This window comes from Aedes albopictus, chromosome 2 (assembly GCF_035046485.1).
Source record: "Aedes albopictus strain Foshan chromosome 2, AalbF5, whole genome shotgun sequence".
NCBI lineage: Eukaryota > Metazoa > Arthropoda > Insecta > Diptera > Culicidae > Aedes > Aedes albopictus.
In genome coordinates, this window is record NC_085137.1 from 304,559,986 (window position 1) to 304,580,237 (window position 20,252).

The following is a 20,252-nucleotide window of genomic DNA, read 5'->3' on the forward strand; positions in this document are numbered from 1 at the left end:
ATAACTTGATTGCGTATAATACATGGAATTTGCCTTTTTGAGTTTGAACTTAACAATCATCGCGACAACCTGTTTGTTTTGTGGATTGAAAACAATCAAGTCCGTAAGAATACATTTTCAGAGCATATTAGAAGTATAAATCTCGGAAACTACATATAAAATATCCACAAATTTGCATGTAACTTGTGTTCATCGTGACATTTTCTTTGTTTTATTGCATAATGACAACACTTATGAAAATAGTTTTCAAGAACAATTGTAAGAGCTATAAATTCTTAAAATTACAAAATCAGGGTACATATGTGCATTTTTTTTTATCACAACATTTATGGCGGCTTTTACAGAGAAATTGTGAGTATTATTCTTAAAATTACAAAATTTGGACTCGATTATCCTCAGTTCCGTTCTGAAGCTTCACGAACATATTATCAATCCAGTTGAAACCTGGAATTTGGTGCGATCGAACTTCGATTTTTCTCCTCGGGATTCTGATGCTGAAACCAAATTCTAATTTCAACTGGACTGATAATATACAGGGGATGGCCAAAATGATTGGGATAGGCAACTTTTTTTCTCACACAAAAAAATTCAACAAGCTGTAACTTTTCATAGAGTGCATCACAAAATCTCAAATTTTGACTGTTTGTCAACCTATTATATGTGCATCATTGCTACAAATTTGGGCTCGATTGATTAATTTTTGGCGAAGTAAGGGTAAAACATTATTTTTTTGATAACTAATTTTTGAACTGTCATATCTCGGAAACCAGCGAATCGAATTGAATGAATTTTTAACGTTTATCAACAATATACAGGGTGACTGGTAATTCGTGTTACACCCGAAAGGAGGTGATAGTTGACCATATTTGCAGCAAAAAATTGTTCTACAGGTAGGTCCGGAAATCACTGCTAAGTGAGTTATTCAAAAATTTGTGTTTTAAAATTACCCCATCTTTAAAAATCTATAACTCAGAAATTATGAATCGTATAATCTTTCTTAGCGCATGGATAGGAAGCTTAAAGCGTTATCTTTTAAAGCTCTTTGGACAGGTAATTGATAAAACATCGTTTAAGTGCAGAAATTTTGACTTTTTTGTAAAAAGTGCCTTAAAATGTATCCCTTTTTACCTTTTTTGATAGATTACTCGTGATAAAAGGTAATAAATGTTAGAAATGGTCTTCCACAAAACATTCATTTTTTGATGCGCTACCAAACTGTTCTTTGGTGCAACATTGTATCTTTTGTAGTTTAGTCACAATCTTGAATTCAAAATTTTGTAAAATAAATCAAAGTTTTTATTGCACACACGTTTGCTTGCTGTTGGTCGTCGTGCGCATGACAACGAAGTCCAGCGTCGCGGCGGCGGTCATCGTTTGACAGAGGAAACAGTGAAGCGCAAGCTGCGCGAAATGTTTATGAATTATTCTCAAGACATCCTTTTCATTGGGTGAAAAATCAAGTGGGAAACGCAATGAGGCCGGCAACGGAATGCGGAAGCACTGCGGCATGTAGTAAAAAAAATCCACAACTCTGCCGCTGCGGCGGCAGAGCGCAATGTGCGTGGATTTCCTGTGGTTAATTTCAAAACAACTTCAGTTCGGTGAATAATAGGCCACATGAACAAAGTTGCGTAAATACTCTCTACTAAATCTATGTGAAGTCGTGGAGTAAATCTCTGTGAATCTTCACAGAGATGTGAGTAAGGAGTATTTACTTGGTTTTATTCATATGCATTTGGAAAGATGGTGATTTTGATTTCCTTATGAAAATAGCTCTTTATTCCAGGAACAAGCTGCTAGTTCTCGAAAATTTCCAAAAGAGTACTATCAGGAGTTTCCCGATAATTCCTCCAGGATGTCCCTCAGGAGCTCACGGGAATTCATTCAGAAGTTTTCTGGAAATTATTCCATAAGTTAATCAGGAATTTCTCCGAAGTTTCCCGGAAATTCCCGTGGTAATTCCAGAAGTTCTTCAGTTTTTCTGGAATTCCAGCTGGAGCTCCCCGGAATCCCTCCTAGAATTTCTCCATCAATTTCTCCCGTGATTCCTGCAGGAGCTCCTCCGAAGGTTCCTCCAGGAACTCCTCCGAAGATTTCTCCGAAAATCCCTCCTGAGATTTCACCAAAAGTTCCTCCAGGAATTCCTCCGGGGATTCCTCCAAGAAGAGATTGATTCCACGGGGATTCCTCCAGAAATTCCTCCGGAGAATCCTTTAGAAATTCCTCCGGATATTCCTTCAGGAATTCCTCCGGAGATTTCTCCAAGAATTTTTCCGGAGATTCCTCCAGGAATTCCTCCGGAGATTCCTCCAAGAATTCCTCCGGAGATTCCTCCAGGAATTTCTGCGGAGATTCCTCCAGGAATTCCTGCGGAGATTCCTCCAGGAATTCTTCCGGAGATTCCTCCAGGAATTCCTCCGGTGATTCCTCCAGCAATTCCTCCGGAGATTCCTCCACGAAATCCTCCGGAGATTCCTCCAGCAATTCCTCCGGATATTCCTCCACGAATTCCTCCGGCGATTCCTCCAGGAATTCCTCCATAGATTCTTCCAGAAATTCCTCCGGCGATTCCTCCAGGAATTCCTCCGGAGATTCCTCCAGGAATTCCTCCGGAGATTCCTCCAGGAATTCCTCCGGAGATTCCTCCAGGAATTCCTCCGGAGATTCCTCCAGGAATTCCTCCGGTGATTCCTCCAGGAATTCCTCCGGAGATTCCTCCAGGAATTCCTCCGGAGATTCCTCCAGGAATTCCTGCGGAGATTCCTTCAGGAATTCCTCCGGAGATTCCTTCAGGATTTCCTCCTGGAATTCCTCCGGAGATTCCTCCAGAAACTCCTCCGGAGATTCCTCCAGGAACTCCTCCGGAGATTCCTCCACGAATTCCTCCGGAGATTCCTCCAGGAACTCCTCCGGAGATTCCTCCACGAATTCCTCCGGCGATTCCTCCAGGAATTCTTCCGGAGATTCCTACACGAATTCCTCCGGAGATTCCTCCAGGAATTCCTCCGGAGATTCCTCCAGGAATTCCTCCGGAGATTCCTCCAGGAATTCCTCCGGAGATTCCTCCACGAATTCCTCCGGCGATTCCTCCAGGAATTCTTCCGGAGATTCCTACACGAATTCCTCCGGAGATTCCTCCAGGAATTCCTCCGGAGATTCCTCCAGGAATTTCTCCATAGATTCTTCCAGAAATTCCTCCGGGGATACCTCCGGGAATTCCTCAAGGAATTTCTCCGGGGATTCTTCCAGGAATCTCCGGACGAATTCATGGACGAATACCCAGATGAAATTCAAGAGGAATCTCTGGAGGAATCCCTGGAGGAAGATCCGGAGGAATCCCTTAAGGAAAGAATTCCTGGAAATATCTCCTGAGGAATTCCTGGAGGAATCTCCGGAGGAGTTCCTGGAGAAATCTCCGGAAGAGTTCCTGGAGGAATCTCCGGAGGAGTTCCTGGAGGAATCTCCGGAAGAGTTCCTGGAGGAATCTCCGGAGGAGTTCCTGGAGGAATCTCCGGAAGAGTTCCTGGAGGAATCTCCGGAAGAGTTCCTGGAGGAATCTCCGGAGGAGTTCCTGGAGGAATCTCCGGAGGAATTCCTGGAGGAATCTCCGGAGGAGTTCCTGGAGGAATCTCCGGAGGAGTTCCTGGAGGAATCTCCGGAGGAGTTCCTGGAGGAATCTCCGGAGGAGTTCCTGGAGGAATCTCCGGAGGAGTTCCAGGAGGAATTTCCGGAGGAATTCCTGGAGGAATCACCGGAGGAATTCCTGGAGGAATCTCCGGAGGAATTCCTGGAGGAATCTCCGGAGGAATTCCTGGAGGAATCTCCGGAGGAATTCCTGGAGGAATCTCCGGAGGAATTCCTGGAGGAATTTCCGGAGGAATTTCCGGAGGAATTCCTGGAGGAATTCCTGGAGGAATTTCCGGAGGAATCCCTGGAGGAATCTTCGGAGGAATTCCTTGAGGAATCTCCGGAGGAATTCCTGGAGGAATCTCTGGAAGAATTCCTGGAGGAATCTCCGGAGGAATTCTTGGGGGAATCTCCGGAGGAATTCCTGGAGGAATCTCCGGAGGAATTCCTGAAGGAATCTCCGCAGGAATTCCTGGAGGAATCTCCGGAGGAATTCCTGGAGGAATCTCCGGAGGAATTCCTGGAGGAATCTCCGGAGGAATTCCTGGAGGAATCTCCGGAGGAATTCCTGGAGGAATCTCCGGAGGAATTCCTGGAGGAATCTCCGGAGGAATTCCTGGAGGAATCTCCGGAGGAATTCCTGGAGGAATCTCCGGAGGAATTCCTGGGGAAATCTCCGGAGGAATTTCTGGAAGAATCTATGGAGGAATTCCTGGAGGAATCGCCGGAGGAATTCCTGGAGGAATATCCGGAGGAATTGCTGGAGGAATCTCCGGAGGATTTCGTGGAGGAATCTCCGGAGGAATTGCTGGAGGAATCACCGGAGGAATTCCTGGAGGAATCTCCGGAAGAATTCCTGGAGGAATCTCCGCAGGAATTCCTGGAGGAATCTCCGCAGGAATTCCTGGAGGAATCTCCGGAGGAATTCTTGGAGGAATCTCCGGAGGAATTCCTGGAGGAATCTCCGGAAAAATTCTTGGAGAAATCTCCGGAGGAATTCCTGAAGGAATATCCGGAGGAATTTCTAAAGGATTCTCCGGAGGAATTTCTGGAGGAATCCCCGTGGAATCAATCTCTTCTTGGAGGAATCCCCGGAGGAATTCCTGGAGGAACTTTTGGTGAAATCTCAGGAGGGATTTTCGGAGAAATCTTCGGAGGAGTTCCTGGAGGAACCTTCGGAGGAGCTCCTGCAGGAATCACGGGAGAAATTGATGGAGAAATTCTAGGAGGGATTCCGGGGAGCTCCAGCTGGAATTCCAGAAAAACTGAAGAACTTCTGGAATTACCACGGGAATTTCCGGGAAACTTCGGAGAAATTCCTGATTAACTTATGGAATAATTTCCAGAAAACTTCTGAATGAATTCCCGTGAGCTCCTGAGGGACATCCTGGAGGAATTATCGGGAAACTCCTGATAGTACTCTTTTGGAAATTTTCGAGAACTAGCAGCTTGTTCCTGGAATAAAGAGCTATTTTCATAAGGAAATCAAAATCACCATCTTTCCAAATGCATATGAATAAAACCAAGTAAATACTCCTTACTCACATCTCTGTGAAGATTCACAGAGATTTACTCCACGACTTCACATAGATTTAGTAGAGAGTATTTACGCAACTTTGTTCATGTGGCCTATTATTCACCGAACTGAAGTTGTTTTGAAATTAACCACAGGAAATCCACGCACATTGCGCTCTGCCGCCGCAGCGGCAGAGTTGTGGATTTTTTTTACTACATGCCGCAGTCGCAGACAGACGTTCAAGTTTGACTCAGCAGCTTGTGTAAAAAACATGGCCGCCACAAATTGCCAAGTGGCAATCGGCGAACAGATGGCGTTAGCGACGTTCATATTCAATCGCTGCCTCACATGTGCGCTGCGACCAACAACTGTCACCACGGTCGTCTTCCAGCCGGATGGCGGGAAAAGACCGCACGTGTTGCACGCTAATAATGTTTCCACATAATTTGTGCAGAGTAAATGACTTTTATTTAATGTCTAAAATCTTTTGCACAAATTAGCGCAGGACTCTTGTAAAATATTTTACACAGTATTACTTTTATTTTACATAGATTTGCTTGAATAAAACTGCATTTGGATGAACTTCACTCGCATTTGGAAATCTTAGTGAATGTGACGCAAATGTAGGAATGATTTTGACAGTGTTTGTTTTGATTTTATTTTTCGGTGGGTGGTGAATTGGGTGGTAAGTTAGCGGCTGGAAGCACGTGGTTTCTGAAACTGTCAACTGCACGCGACTGAACTGTGGCAATCGGTTGCCTAGGTGTCGCCAGTGAAAATTTACATAGAAAATTTGAATAAATTTGTTCGAGCTAGAACGTCTGTCTGCGCCGCAGTGCTTCCGCATTCCGTTGCCGGCCTCATTGCGTTTCCCACTTGATTTTTCACCCAATGAAAAGGATGTCTTGAGAATAATTCATAAACATTTCGCGCAGCTTGCGCTTCACTGTTTCCTCTGTCAAACGATGACCGCCGCCGCGACGCTGGACTTCGTTGTCATGCGCACGACGACCAACAGCAAGCAAACGTGTGTGCAATAAAAACTTTGATTTATTTTACAAAATTTTGAATTCAAGATTGTGACTAAACTACAAAAGATACAATGTTGCACCAAAGAACAGTTTGGTAGCGCATCAAAAAATGAATGTTTTGTGGAAGACCATTTCTAACATTTATTACCTTTTATCACGAGTAATCTATCAAAAAAGGTAAAAAGGGATACATTTTAAGGCACTTTTTACAAAAAAGTCAAAATTTCTGCACTTAAACGATGTTTTATCAATTACCTGTCCAAAGAGCTTTAAAAGATAACGCTTTAAGCTTCCTATCCATGCGCTAAGAAAGATTATACGATTCATAATTTCTGAGTTATAGATTTTTAAAGATGGGGTAATTTTAAAACACAAATTTTTGAATAACTCACTTAGCAGTGATTTCCGGACCTACCTGTAGAACAATTTTTTGCTGCAAATATGGTCTACTATCACCTCCTTTCGGGTGTAACACGAATTACCAGTCACCCTGTATTAATACTTAATACGATGTTATAAAATGTAATATTTTCTCACGGCGAATTAAGTTATACCGGGTTGAAATTTTTACCCATATAGAGGAAGATAAGTTAAATTTACAATATCACACAAAAATTACTAAATGTGTTCTTACTTCAATCTAAATAGGCTCTAATATATCTGATTAGAGATAATTTGAGAACAGAAGTGGAAAATCTTTGAATATCAACACTAAAAACTATTGACATTGCTGTAAAAAAATACATTTTTTCGAGAAAAATCCAAAAAGTGTCAATCCATGATTACTTTTTTCAACGTTCAAAAAGTTCCTATGTTTTAATAGTTTGTGAAACATTTAGATATTGTTAGTGTACGTTCAAAATTTCATTCAATTCGGTTCTCTGATTTCCGAGATATGACAGCTCAAACATGAGTTGTCTAGAAAATAGTGTTTTACCCGAATGGTTCTAACTTTGCGAAATAATAATCAATCGAGCCTAAATTTGTACCAATGATGCACATATAATAGGTTGATAAACAGTCAAAATTTGAGATTTTTTGATGCGCTCTATAAAAAGTTATAGCATGTTGAACTTTTTTGTGAGAGAAAAAAAAAGTTGCCTATCCCAAACATTTTGGCCATCCCCTGTATCTGGTGAACGGAATGGTGTATAAAGCTGAAATTTTGACTTACGTAAAACCAACATTGTAGTAATCAGTTAAAATTTCAGCTTTATACATTCGTATACGTATACGTATAATACAAGAAATTTGTGTTCTCGGCAAAACATTCTTTTGGTAATTTCTTAGGGAATATTCCCGGCAATTTCTTTGGAAATTGTTTTGCAATTTATTTCAATTGAGACTTTTTTGGAAATCTCTCAGTAATTTCTTCGGATTTGGCAAATTTCTTCGGTAATATCTTCGGATCCCCTTCGGCAATTTCTTTAAGAATTTATTTGGAAATATGTTTGGAATTTGTTACCAAGCACCTTCCACGCATCCTTTGAAAATTTCATTGGCAACTGCTTCGGAAATTTCTTTGGCAATTTCGTTAGGAGTTCATTTGGCTTTTTTATTTCATTGGAAATGTTTTCTCGGGAGATCCTTTGCGATTTTTTAGTAATGTTTCAAGCATTGTTTTGTTAATGTCAACAAATCTATTGATATTTGCTTTTTAATATTCTCCAATTGCTCTTCAGGCAATTTCTTTGGAATTTCTTTTAGTGAAGCCTTTGGTAATTCATTCGACAATGGCTCTGGGAACTTCCTCACATTTTTTGGAAATGTCTTCGGCAAGTCATACTATTTTTTTTTGGATTTTCGTCGATTTTTTGGACTTTCATTATCTATGCTATATAGCCAATTCCTTCGAAAACTTCTTCGGAAATTCTTTTATAAATCGCTTCTATAATTTTAATGATAATTCTTTAGTCAATTTCGTCAGTAAATGTTTAATTTTGTTTCATTATGTATAATAATCAGTTTAATTATGTAAGGACTTCCTTCAGTAGAAGATTTCGGAATATCTTCGGCAATTCTGATGATATTTGCATTGAAAAATCTATTTGGGAATGTCATCAGCAATTTCTTTGGAAATTTTGGAAACTTTGATTATTACTTTGGGAACTTTTTCGGTAATTCGGAAATCGATTCGCCAAATTTCTTAGAGATTTCCTTCGGAAATTTATTTGAATAAAAAATCTTCGGCGGCTCTTTAAAAATTCTGTCACGATGATTGTACGACATTTACTGTTGGAATTGTTCTAAAATTTCTTCCGAAATTCCTTTGTTGACTTCGGAAAATTCTCTGAGAATTTCTTCTATTTTTTGTGAATGTTTGTGAAATTTTTATAGAATATATTTCGGCAATTTATTTGGAGATTGGATTTGGCCAATTTCTTTAAAAAGCCTTAGCATTTTCTTCCGGAATTCCTCTGGTAATTCTTATATGAATTCTTTTGGCAACTACTTGGAGAGTTCTAAGGTAGTTTTGATGGATTTTTTTCCGGCAATTGCTTTGGGAATTTGTCAGGAAGGTTTTCGTGAATTTCATATGATTTTATTTGAACAAGTTCAGTTGAGAACTTCTAGTTCAGCAATTTTTGGAAGCAATATATATAAATATAAATAGATCAGTGAATAACAAAAGTAATGACGAAAAAATTGCCTGAGGAAATTGCAAAATAACTGAAAAAGAAATTGCTGAAATAATTTCAGAGGAATAGCCATTGAAATAATAGAAAATGAATCTAAAGAAACTGCTGATTGAAAACCACCATAGAAATTTAAAAAAAAAAAACGAAAATAACCATGTTGACCTTAAAGAAAGGACCATACTGTGGTCTAACAAATACGGAGTCGTGAATTCGAATCCCAGCAGAACGCGATTTTTTCAACAAATTCATCTCTCAAATTTTCAATTAGCAACATTCGGTGCCTTCTAATCAATTAGTTTTTCTCGTTCAAAGCTCCTAGGAAGATTTCCTTGAATAATCCCAGCAAGTTTTTGAAGGGATCCCTGGAGAAATTCTTAGAGAAATTGTATTATGGTAAGAATTTGTAGAGGGGTCGTAGGAGGAATTGCTGGAATAATTACAGCAGAAACAGCTTGAGAAATCCAGCTTAATTTCATAGAGGAAGGCCACGAGGAGTTCCTGGAGAAAACCCATGAAAAAACAATGAGAGAATCCTTATCCTTTTATCTTGGATAAAGATTCCTAGGGGAATCACCGGAGAGTTTCTGAAGAAATCACAGAAAAATCTCAGAAGGTATTCTTAGAAGTATTCTGGGATGCATCATAGTAGAAATCTCAGCAGAAACCGGTAGAGGTATTCTGGAAGAATATGTAAATAAGGCCCTGAAAGAATCGCAGGAAGAATTTCTGAAGGAATTTCAGGAAGATTTCCCGGAAGAATTCCACCCATTATGCTAGGATTAATTTATATGGGAATCACTAGAAGAATTTCTGGACATATCATAGTATGTTGGAGATGTTTGATGTATTCTTGGAGGAAGGCCAAAAGGAGTTTCCAAAGGAATTCCATGAGGAATTTCAGCAGGAATCTTTGGATAAAATCTTTAGAAGAATTCCTGGATGAGTCCTTGGAGAAATCCCTGGTAGAACAACCAAAAGAATTTCTGCAAGAATTCCAAGAAGATAACCTAATAAGATCCCAGCAAAAAAGCCAGGAGAAAGCTCTAGAAGAATCCGTAGCATAATTTCTGAAGTACCACATCTAGAATTTCTGGAGGAAGAATAGCTGGAAGAACCGCAGAAGTTGCTCGAGGAATCCCAGCTGAAATACCTGGAGGAATTCCTAGAATTTCGGGAGGTATAATAGAAGCAATTTTTAGAAAAATCCTTGAATCAGGAATGTCAGGGTATCCTATGAGAAGTTCCTCTAACAAAAGCCTGGAGGAATACCTAAAGTTCTTCTTGAAATAATCGGTAGAAATATACTGGAGGAATCCCTAATGGAATCGCAGGAGGAATTTCTGCAGGAATCACAGGAGGAATGCTAGGAGAAATTTTTAGAAGTATTTCTGAAGGAGTTCTAAAGGGAAAGCTTGAAGAATTCCAGCTAGAATTCATGAAGGAAGGCCAATAGAAGTTCTTGGAGAAATCCCCCTCTAGAGGATAAACCCTTGAAGATATCTCTGGAAGAGTCACCAAAGGGATTTTTGGATAAATCCCAAGGAGATTTTCCGAAAGAATTTTCAGAAGAACATCTTTAGTAGAATTCCTGAAGGTACCAGAGTGAGGTTTTTTAGGGAAGTTCTAAGAGAAATTGCTGGAAGAATCTCAGCAGGAGTTGCTTGAGAAATCCTAGCCACAATTCCCGGGAGAATGCCATTATAACCTCCTGGAGGAATTCCATGAGATATTTCTGGAAGAATCACCGGAGAAGTTGCTGGATCAATCCCATCAGGAAGCAGAATCCTAAAGGAAGTTTATTGAAGAAATATCGGGCGGAATCCATACAGGAGGCCTAGAGAAATCACTGTATAAATAGATAGAGATATTTTTGGAGGAATCCTTGGAGAAGTCTGTTCATTGTTCTTACCAATCACCAAAACTCCAAAATGTACAGCAGGTATATAAGTTATTCCAGGTGTGCTTAGGTTTTGTTCAAATGTGCCATTAATAAATATTGGAATTATCATGTGAAGTTTTAAATTTTAGGTGCCCGTCAAGGAAAAATTCTAGGGGGTGCCAAATTTGTTCTAGGGGGTGCCAGGCACCCCTGGAACCCCCCCTAGCTACGCCAATGGATGGGTCCAATAGACATCATCATCGGAGCAGAATACTACATGCAGCTGCTCAAACACGAACGGCGGAGGGCAACAGAGGACGGCCCGACTCTACAAGACACCGTGGATGGATTGTTTCCGGTCCCGTTCCCGAAGGTCTGAATACTGCATCATTCTCCCTAACCCACGTTTGTTCGACGGCGGAGATCCAGGATCAACTTTCCCGGTTCTGGGAAGTAGAGACTTGCCAGTCAACCAGCACGCTGTCGGTCGAAGAATCAGCCTGCGAGGAGTTTTTCGACTGGACGATATTTCGGGACGAAGAAGGGAGGTACGTAGTCACACTGCCGAAGAAGGAGCGGATGATCCAGCATGCGCGAATATCTGGACATGGACCACATGAGGGAGCTTTCCGGCGATGATGCGAGCGAAAAGTCGTATTACTTGCCTCACCACGCTGTTCTGAAGCCAGACAGCACGACTACGAAGCTGCGTGTCGTTTTCGACGCTTTGTGCAAGAAGTCCAGTGGAATCTCTTTAAACGATGCCCTAATGGTGGGACCCGTTGTCCAAGACATGATCGTGGACATCACACTCCGGTTCCGTATGCACCGATTCACCCTCGTAGGAGACGTCGCTAAAATGTACCGCATGGTACTGATGAATGCAGCCGATCAGCAGCTGCAAAGGGTCGTTTGGTGAGATAACGCTTCAGAGCCGATCCGTACTTTCGCTCTCACGACAGTCACCTACGGTACAGCATCCGCTCCATACCTCGCAACGAAGTGTCTGCAGCGCCTGGCAGATGAAGGGGAAAAGTCGCATCCTGCAGCAGCAAAGGTCCTCAGAAAGGACTTCTACGTCGATGATATGCTGTCTGGCGTAGACGACATTGAAGAAGGGAAGATACTCGTAGGTCAGATGATAGAACTACTGCAGTCTGCCGGATTCTCCTTGCGAAAGTGGAATTCTAACAGCAAAGAGTTGCTGTCAGCGGTGCCAGAGGGTTTGAGAGATGAGCGCTCCATTCTGGAGCTGGATTCGTCTACCGCTGCCGTGAAAACGTTAGGCTTGACATGGGAGCCAAGCACGGATTGCTTCAACATCCGTCACTCATGCCGTCACTATAGTTCGTCAGTAGGTGAGAAGTCCAAGTTAATCATCAGTCCGAGGACGGCGCGGCGTCACAGAAGTCTAGCACGCCGAACAGCATTCGTCCGGGATCAAGTCGTCCAAATATTTCAAGCCACCCATCGAGTCAAGCACGTCGCAGGTGACGATGAAAGCCAGCAGACGACGATCGTCGAGTCTGTCCAGAGGTGGCACTTGGTGACGACGTTGATGTTTTTAGCGACTATTTTATTCGACCCGTTAGGACTCTTATGGTCGAGCAAGGCAGAGCTAGGCTGCGAATGAGTGACTGAACATGTTCCACAGTCGTGGTAACTGTTAGTCATCCCATTCTGCCACACGCTTTGTCTTGGCCCGTTTCGGTCTAGGCAACGATCGGGCCTAGCAGATAGCAGTTCAATAGGCTCTGCGTACGATCGCCTCTCGATCGTCGGTCAGCTGTTACACTCCCGTGCAAAAGTTTGGGGTCACCCCCTCAAAAACATGGAAATGTTTTTCGGTCTTATCTCAGTCATCTTTCATTTAATCCACTCGTTCTTAGACTCTTTCGAAAGATAAAGAGTTAGATTTGATTCGTAGGTACTTTTTACAAATTTCATATGAAATTTTTAGTATGAAAAGTTTACCTAAACTTACATGTTTTTCCTAAATCTGTACGAAATATTGTTTTCCGTGTAGTTCAAAATTGGGTCGACCAAATTTCAAAATTAAAGTTGCATTCGAACCCTATTTCTATCCTCTTTGAGAGCCATTCATTAGATTTTAGCGGAAAAATTCATAACATAATTTAAATGATCGAGTTAGGTTTACAAGTCACCGTGCAAAAGTTTGGGGTCACCCCTTAGAATGCTGCATCGTCCAAATGAAGTCTGAGTCGGATTTTTATTCAAATCGTCATTGTTTTTGGTGCAACTCCAATTCCTTCTTTGATATTTGAATGGCAAGACACAAAAATGGTTATGAAATGTTCATAAACTAAGTTCTAGACTAATTTAAGGTAGAAACGGTATATAAAATCCATATTAAATCAGCTAAGTTCGTTATATAAAGTGCGAAAGAGGATAGAAGTGAGATAAAAATGACTAATTCGTGAACTCTACCCTATATAACAGTAAGTGTTAAAACCACAAATATACCATTACCCCAAAATCCATAACAACGAATGACATTTCTCGGAATGTACTATTACATTCGAGATTTTGGGTTTTGGTGCATAGCAAAGGGATAATTTTTTGATATGGCATATTTATTAAAATAAAATATGTAACATTGCTGAAACTTATGGATTTTAGGGTAATGGTATGTTTGTGGTTATAACACTTACAGTTATATAGGGTAGAATTCACGAATTAGTCATTTTTATCTCACTTCCATCCTCTTTTGCACTTTATATAACGAACCTAGCTGGTTAATATGGATTTTATATACCGTTTTCTACCTTAAATTAGTCTAGAGCTTAGTTTATGAACATTTCATAACCATTTTTGTGTCTTGCCATTCAAATATCAAAGAAGGAATTGGAGTTGCATCAATAACAATGACGATTTGAATAAAAATCCGACTCAGACTTCATTTGGAAGGTGACCCCAAACTTTTGCACGATGCAGCATACTAAGGGGTGACCCCAAACTTTTGCACGGTGACTTGTAAACCTAACTCGATCATTTAAATTATGTTATGATTTTTTTCGCTAAAATCTAATGAATGGCTCTCAAAGAGGATAGAAATAGGGTTCTAATGCAACTTTACTTTTGAAATTTGGTCGACCCAATTTTGAACTACACGGAAAACAATATTTTGTACAGATTTAGGAAAAACATGTAAGTTTAGGTAAACTTTTCATACTAAAAATTTCATATGAAATTTGTGAAAAGTACCTACGAATCAAATCTAACTCTTTATCTTTCGAAAGAGTATAAGAACGAGTGGATTAAATGAAAGATGACTGAGATATGACCGAAAAACATTTCCATGTTTTCGAGGGGGTGACCCCAAACTTTTGCACGGGAGTGTATTTGTACATAATTGAATTAGAAGTCAATATACCGCCGCGGATACAACACGTCGTTGTTATTCGGAATAAAGTGTATTTTCTGTTCGCGCAATAAAGTAGTTTCGATTAACATAACCCATCGCGAGTTAACGAGTGTTTTAAAGTGTCCGAAAACCATTCTTGTGACGCAATGAGAGTATATTACAGGTGAGGAAGAAGAAGAGATGGCTATGTATTAGTAAGGAAAGAAAAATGTAAACACAAATAGTGACGTCACTATTTAACACGCGTTCTTATGGGAGCTCGCTTTGCTTGTAGTTGTGACATGTTTTGCACCAGACACGGATCTCACGCACACGAAGTATCTTCTTCCTCACCTCTATTAGACTCTCATTGCTTGTGACGCGCGAACAGATGGTTTCTGTGATACGAGTACGATGAGATGGTGCCGGCATCATACTAATGCAAGAACAATGGCCATCTCTGATTGTTTGTATCCTGTATCATTTGTCGCTAGAAGTGATTCACAGCGCAACATATTTTTGTTTCAAGAGCAAACTTATGTGTATCTGACAGATTTTGGGCCGCTGAATCTGAATCCGGGCTCACATTTGCTCCAGTACGTCACGATTTTGTGCTATACCTCAATTTATAGGGCAAAATATGCGATTTTGGGCTTTTTTGACTGCAAGCCATTAAGCATTGAAATATTTTTTTAAGCAATCAAAAGGTGAATTGGTTCATTAACTTCTAAATTAACGACTACCAACAAAACTAAATTTACCAAATCGAATTTGCTAGTTTTAAGTGATTTATGTTAGGTACGATATTTCCTATACAAGCCACTCTCCAAAAGGTGCATGCAAGTTTACATACTTACATAAAATGCTTAAATCTATCAAATTTGATTTGGTAAAACAAAATATTTTGCTTGAGTCGTTAATTAACCGATTTACCTTTTGATTGCTGGCAGTCAAAAAAGCCCAAAATCACATATTTCGCCCTATAAATTGAGGTATAGCACAAAATTGTGACGTACTGGAGCAAATGTGAGCCCGGATTCAGATTCAGCGGCCCAAAATCTGTTAGAGAGACATAAGTCTGCTCTTGAGACAGACCAAAAGTTAATTTTTGTTACGCTGTGTATTATCCATCCTTGTTAACGGTTTTAACATGAATCTAACGAGAATTTTCCCCTATTATTTGCTATTGAGAATGATTATGATCGGTCAAAACGTTCCGGAGTTATGGTCATTTGAGTGTTCTGTTCCATCCAATGGATAGGGCAAATGATAATTAAATGGATTTCTTTCCTTCATATTCCGTTGACAAAAGTCAAACCTTCAGTTTAAAACATTTATATATTTCAAAACATATGTCTTCGAGGGACAGGAATATTCTTACACTGTAAAATCATGTTGCTCAAAATACTTACACACTTAGAGTCTTGAAAACACTATTACACATACGCGAATGTTTGCTTCTGGGTTTTGCTTTTGGGCCGACTTAAAATACACTTTGTTTCACAGTGCTTCTGTGTAAGCTAAACGCTAAGAAGGATGAAAATGCATTGCCTAATTCTATTCACAATCACGTCCAATAAATTAAAAGTACGGGTGCCGTTTTTAAATAAAAGGTTTCAATTTTTTTCTATGATGTTACACGATTTTGGAAAGTACGCAATTAAAGTACGATTAAGGGAATGTATAAAACGTAAACAGCTAAGTAACACAAATAAACTCAATTCTTGCTTAAACAGTACGGTAGCTTTGATATTTCCTCTAAAATGTATATACATAATTAGATATCTAAGGCATAGAAACTGCGATGCGGTTTTCTTTGTTTCCGGAAGTATTGGAACATTTTTGTGTGCTAAATTGTGATGATCATTTTCAATCCAAACTGACATTAATGGCAACTTAAGAACACGACATTTAGTGGAATGATTTCCGTTGCTTACGATTATTAAATTACTTCATTTACGTACATTGCTAGTTATGGGAATGAAGAAAAGTACATTTATACAAACTTCTATTGAGAGTTTTATTTTTACTTTATGGCTCAATCTGCATTGCAGTTGGCAATATTCTTTACATTGAGTTGTGGTAACATTTAGTTTTATCGATACACTTAGTAAGGCTTCCTAATAGTTCGGGACTCCATTGTGCGTTTGAGAGAGACAGATTTGGTCGGGTAAAGATGGGGGAATGACAGTCTCGAGAAAAGAGAGAGCGAATAAATTGATTCGAATTTCATAGGTGAACTGTTCTTGTATGAGTTTGATGATAATGACACATATATCTTTTTGCAATTTCTCAGCGTAATAGGCTGTTTTACCTCACGGAAATCTGTTAGGAAAGGCCTATTTTCCCGCACCAAATCAAGAGTGCTGTAATGGTTCATTACAGCACTGATTTGCGTTGCGTAATTAACCATTACAGCATTGTTTTCAGTTTTGATCAACTTCTTGATGCTTTCTGGGCGCAGGTTTGAAAATTTGTGACAACTGCACAGCATAATCTGCTATGATCAGATTTTCTTAAACATGGTTATGAGCATGAGTGTGAAGTTTGACGAAAAAGTTTTGTTAAAAACTATCCTCAAGTGGTATTTTATGAAATTGCAAAAATACGTTGTACGCAACTCGGCGCAGAACTCGATTTTTACAGCACTCATCGTAATTATCCAACTCGGCAAGCCTCGTTGGATAAATGTACGACTCCTGCTGTAAAAATCTTCATTTTGCACCTTGTGCCGTAAACTACTATTCCAGTTCCTGGAAAAAAAAAATCAACGAAAAACTTACCACAGTTTTTCTTAGTTTTTTTTCAGGAACTGGAAAGATTATTTTCGATAAACTTGATAAAATCGATATGCGGTATTCATCTCTAAAAAACTGGAAAGATATAGGTATGTTTTACATCCCAAGACGAACACTCAAAAGAATATTGCTGCGAAAGAATTCCTAAAAGAAATTCTGGCACAAAATCTGGGAAAGCTTCGAAATGTTGCGATCCCACAAGAAACTACTGAAGCAAGTCCACGAGAACTTATGAAAGAAATCCCCAATGAAACTCTGACCTAAATCTCAGGCTTTTGTGTTGAGTCCTTTCTTGGAAACCTCTGGGAAAAGGGACAAATTCAATAATTAAGTTTCAGAATCACACAGAAAGAAATGTGGGGGAATCCTGGATACAATTCTGGAAGAAATCATAGATCAATGTCGGAAAGAAATCTTAGTAGATTTCTAAGGGGCTGTCCATTAATTACGTAAGGGAATTTTCGCGATTTTCTGACACCCCCTCCCCCCCGCCCCCCCCCCCCCTTTTAAGATTTTTTGTATAAGAACCTAAACATTTTTGTATGGCGTAAGATTTCTCAAACCCTCCCTCCCCCCATAAACCCTTACGTAATTAATGGACAGCCCCTAAGCAATATTCGAAAAATACCTATCCTTGGATGAGTTCTTGAGATCACAGGTTTCATTCAGAGTTCAGCAGCGTCCTTTTAATTACTTTCAATTATATTGTCTTCGCGCATTTGTAATTAAATTTACGGATTTCTACTAAGTAATCAGGACTCTCATCGGAAAGTAGCATTCGCTAGACTGCTGTTCTACGCATTGTTGTCCCATGTTATATGGGATTCCCATATGACATGGGACAGTTAGGCGTAGAACGGCAGCAGAACTGACTATTCAAACATCGTGTTTGTTAAATGATTGTAGCACTCTTTGCGTAATGATAGAATACACTTTATAAGGGAGTTTCCCGTGAAATTTCAGTCGAAACTTTTGGGACAATCTGCAGCACAGTTTGTCAGAATAATAATTAGTGAACTTCTATAAAATTCTTTGTGAATTTGGCTAAAACAATTCCTGCTACACTTTTCATGAAATTGAATGAAGAAATAACAGTTGAAATTTGTGGAGAATTCCTAACAGCATATCTTGGGAGATTCTTGGTGAAATAGTTTCCCAGCGCAGTTCTTGAAGTAGATAATTCATCTTTACCTCTTTGGTCAAATTCGTAGTAAATACTTGACGGAAGTATTGAGAGAATTATCAGGATTCTTCACACGAGTGGTGGACTTTTTGTAAGAATTTAGGGATGCATTTGTTCGCCACTTAGTGGGATTCCACAATAGTTTCCCAAAAAGTAAAGAAATAAATTCATTTTATGAAAAAATAACAAAATTTCGCTGCTAGCGAACTGTTTTCTTACGACAAGTATAAACCTTATAGAAAATGAGACAGTCAACACAGTAGGCGCCGTCACCCATTTACCGAAGAGGCAAACAAAGTAGGTGCCTACTACGATTCGCTTTACTGAATGAATGCAAGACTTCGAACGATCAATTAAAATCGATTAATAGACAGAGATTTATACGGATAGATAGCTATACAGTCGATCGGTCGGTCGTGAACCAATATTTATTTGGGAGAGATTTGTTTTGGAGTAACCTTAAGTCTGACGTTAAAGCTAGGGGGCTACGCATGCATGCGTCTGCTTCTCTATAGTTAGGCATGTCTGTCGGAATTTCTTCCGTTTTTATTTTCGTCTCATGAAACGGCAGCGTCGGATTGCATCGGGTTCACCAATCGGTATGTTATTGAGTTTAATCGACCATTAGGAGAGGATGATCTGCACAGGAGACCCCGGTTTTTGAACGGTGCAGCATTTGAAGAGTACGGAGCGATACCTCCTAGACCGGTTGTTTACTTATTTTTTGGTAGATGTCGCTTCATGTGCAGCGCCAAATGGTCACTTCGGGCGAAGCTCCTTTCGCACACGATGCACTTGAACGGTTTGGCACCGGTGTGTTTACGGTAGTGCCTCGTCAGCTCGTCGGATCGCGCGAAACGCCACTCGCACTCGGGCCACTGGCAGGTGTACGGTTTTTCGCCTGTCGGGAACGATAGAAGAGAGAAAAGTCAAATATTAGTGTTTGTCGACAAGTTGAAGCAATTCAGGCCAAACATTTAAATAGGTCCTATCTGCATTTGAGAGGCTCTCTTTGTTCACTTTCTCTTTCAATTATTGCAATGTAATGGTACACTTTTCAACTATTTTTGCAGTACAAATCAAAAGACGATTGTTTGGTCCATCGTTCAATGCAAGGAGACAATCATAATACAAATAAACAGCTGAGATATTAACGAAAGAGAGGGAAACCAAAGAGAGCCTCTCTTCTGCAGATAGGACCTTTAGACATGTTTGGCCTGAATTTGAAGTGATCGGTCGGTGCGCGGTGGTGGAAGCTGCCGCGGTTTTGCTTTGACATGGGAATGCACTTTTATGGCGTAAGAACATCTCTGCATGTGGGGAAATGAATCTCAGGCTCCACGATGGGGATTCATATGTTTAAAAATTTAAAAAATATTACCTACACCAGATTATACCTAGGAATACCTGAACACTACTGAATATACTTGAAAAAAATCAAACGTACACATTATTTTTGGTCATATGCTTACAGCGAATTGTCCCACAGTTCTGCCAAGCAATCTCTAGACGGATTGATGGGAGTTCATTGCAGCGTGGCCGGTAATATCTATAATTTCTTGTTTTATTGTTATTGTTATGACACACATTCTGCAACGTGTGCAGAGTGTGACGAAGAAGGCGCTCCGGGGATGACACGACGCTCAACCCGCTGAGTTAATTAAACTGTCCTCGCACAGAATGATTCCCATATTGCAAATGCAAATCCTTCTAAAATTGCTCGAGAATAATATGGCGTTGGGTCGGAAGATTCCGTCTGCGCAGAATCGTAAACCGCTGTTCACCTATGTATCATCCCCGCGAACTAACTACAATGAACATGTGCCAACTTCCATCTTTGCTGATCGCGCGCGCGAGAGAACTTTTGATTCATTGCGAAAAAGTGGCATCGAGAGTGCGGGTGTGGACGCAATATGGAGAGAGAGACGACTGCGCGGCAGTCATGCGCACAAGAAGGCGAGATTTATGACTATTTTAACGATTACGACGGCTGTTAGAAAATATTGCAAAATACCTGACGTGCGGCGCGGCGGATGCACTTTCTGGTGGGTAAATAGAGATGCGTGATGGAGAAATTAGTTGTGGATTCCGCCGCGGCTGCTGCTGTTGCTGCGGTTGAAGGTGAACTATCCGTTAATGGCTAATGCGAGATGCACGGAAGCCGTGGGAATTGATCGATGCCGATTAGGAGGAGAAGGAGGAGTAGCGAGATGAG

The 20,252-nt window shown here is 40.3% G+C and overlaps 2 protein-coding genes across 4 annotated transcripts in view; one reads left to right on the forward strand and one right to left on the reverse strand.

The window, feature by feature from the left end:
• The window catches only part of LOC134288187 (uncharacterized), a 504,266-nt gene that overhangs the window by 471,204 nt on the left and 12,810 nt on the right, over positions 1-20,252 (forward strand). The window lies entirely within an intron of this gene.
• Positions 17,499-20,252, reverse strand: part of LOC109424254 (dendritic arbor reduction protein 1) — a 430,722-nt gene continuing 427,968 nt past the window's right edge. For 2 of the 3 annotated variants that reach the window (XM_062852182.1, XM_062852181.1), the window contains exon 6: positions 17,499-18,938. In XM_062852182.1, coding sequence (XP_062708166.1) covers positions 18,751-18,938 — 188 coding nt within the window. In that variant the 3' untranslated portion in view covers positions 17,499-18,750. The remainder of the gene's footprint in view (positions 18,939-20,252) is intronic. The other variant, XM_062852180.1, reaches the window with a different exon arrangement.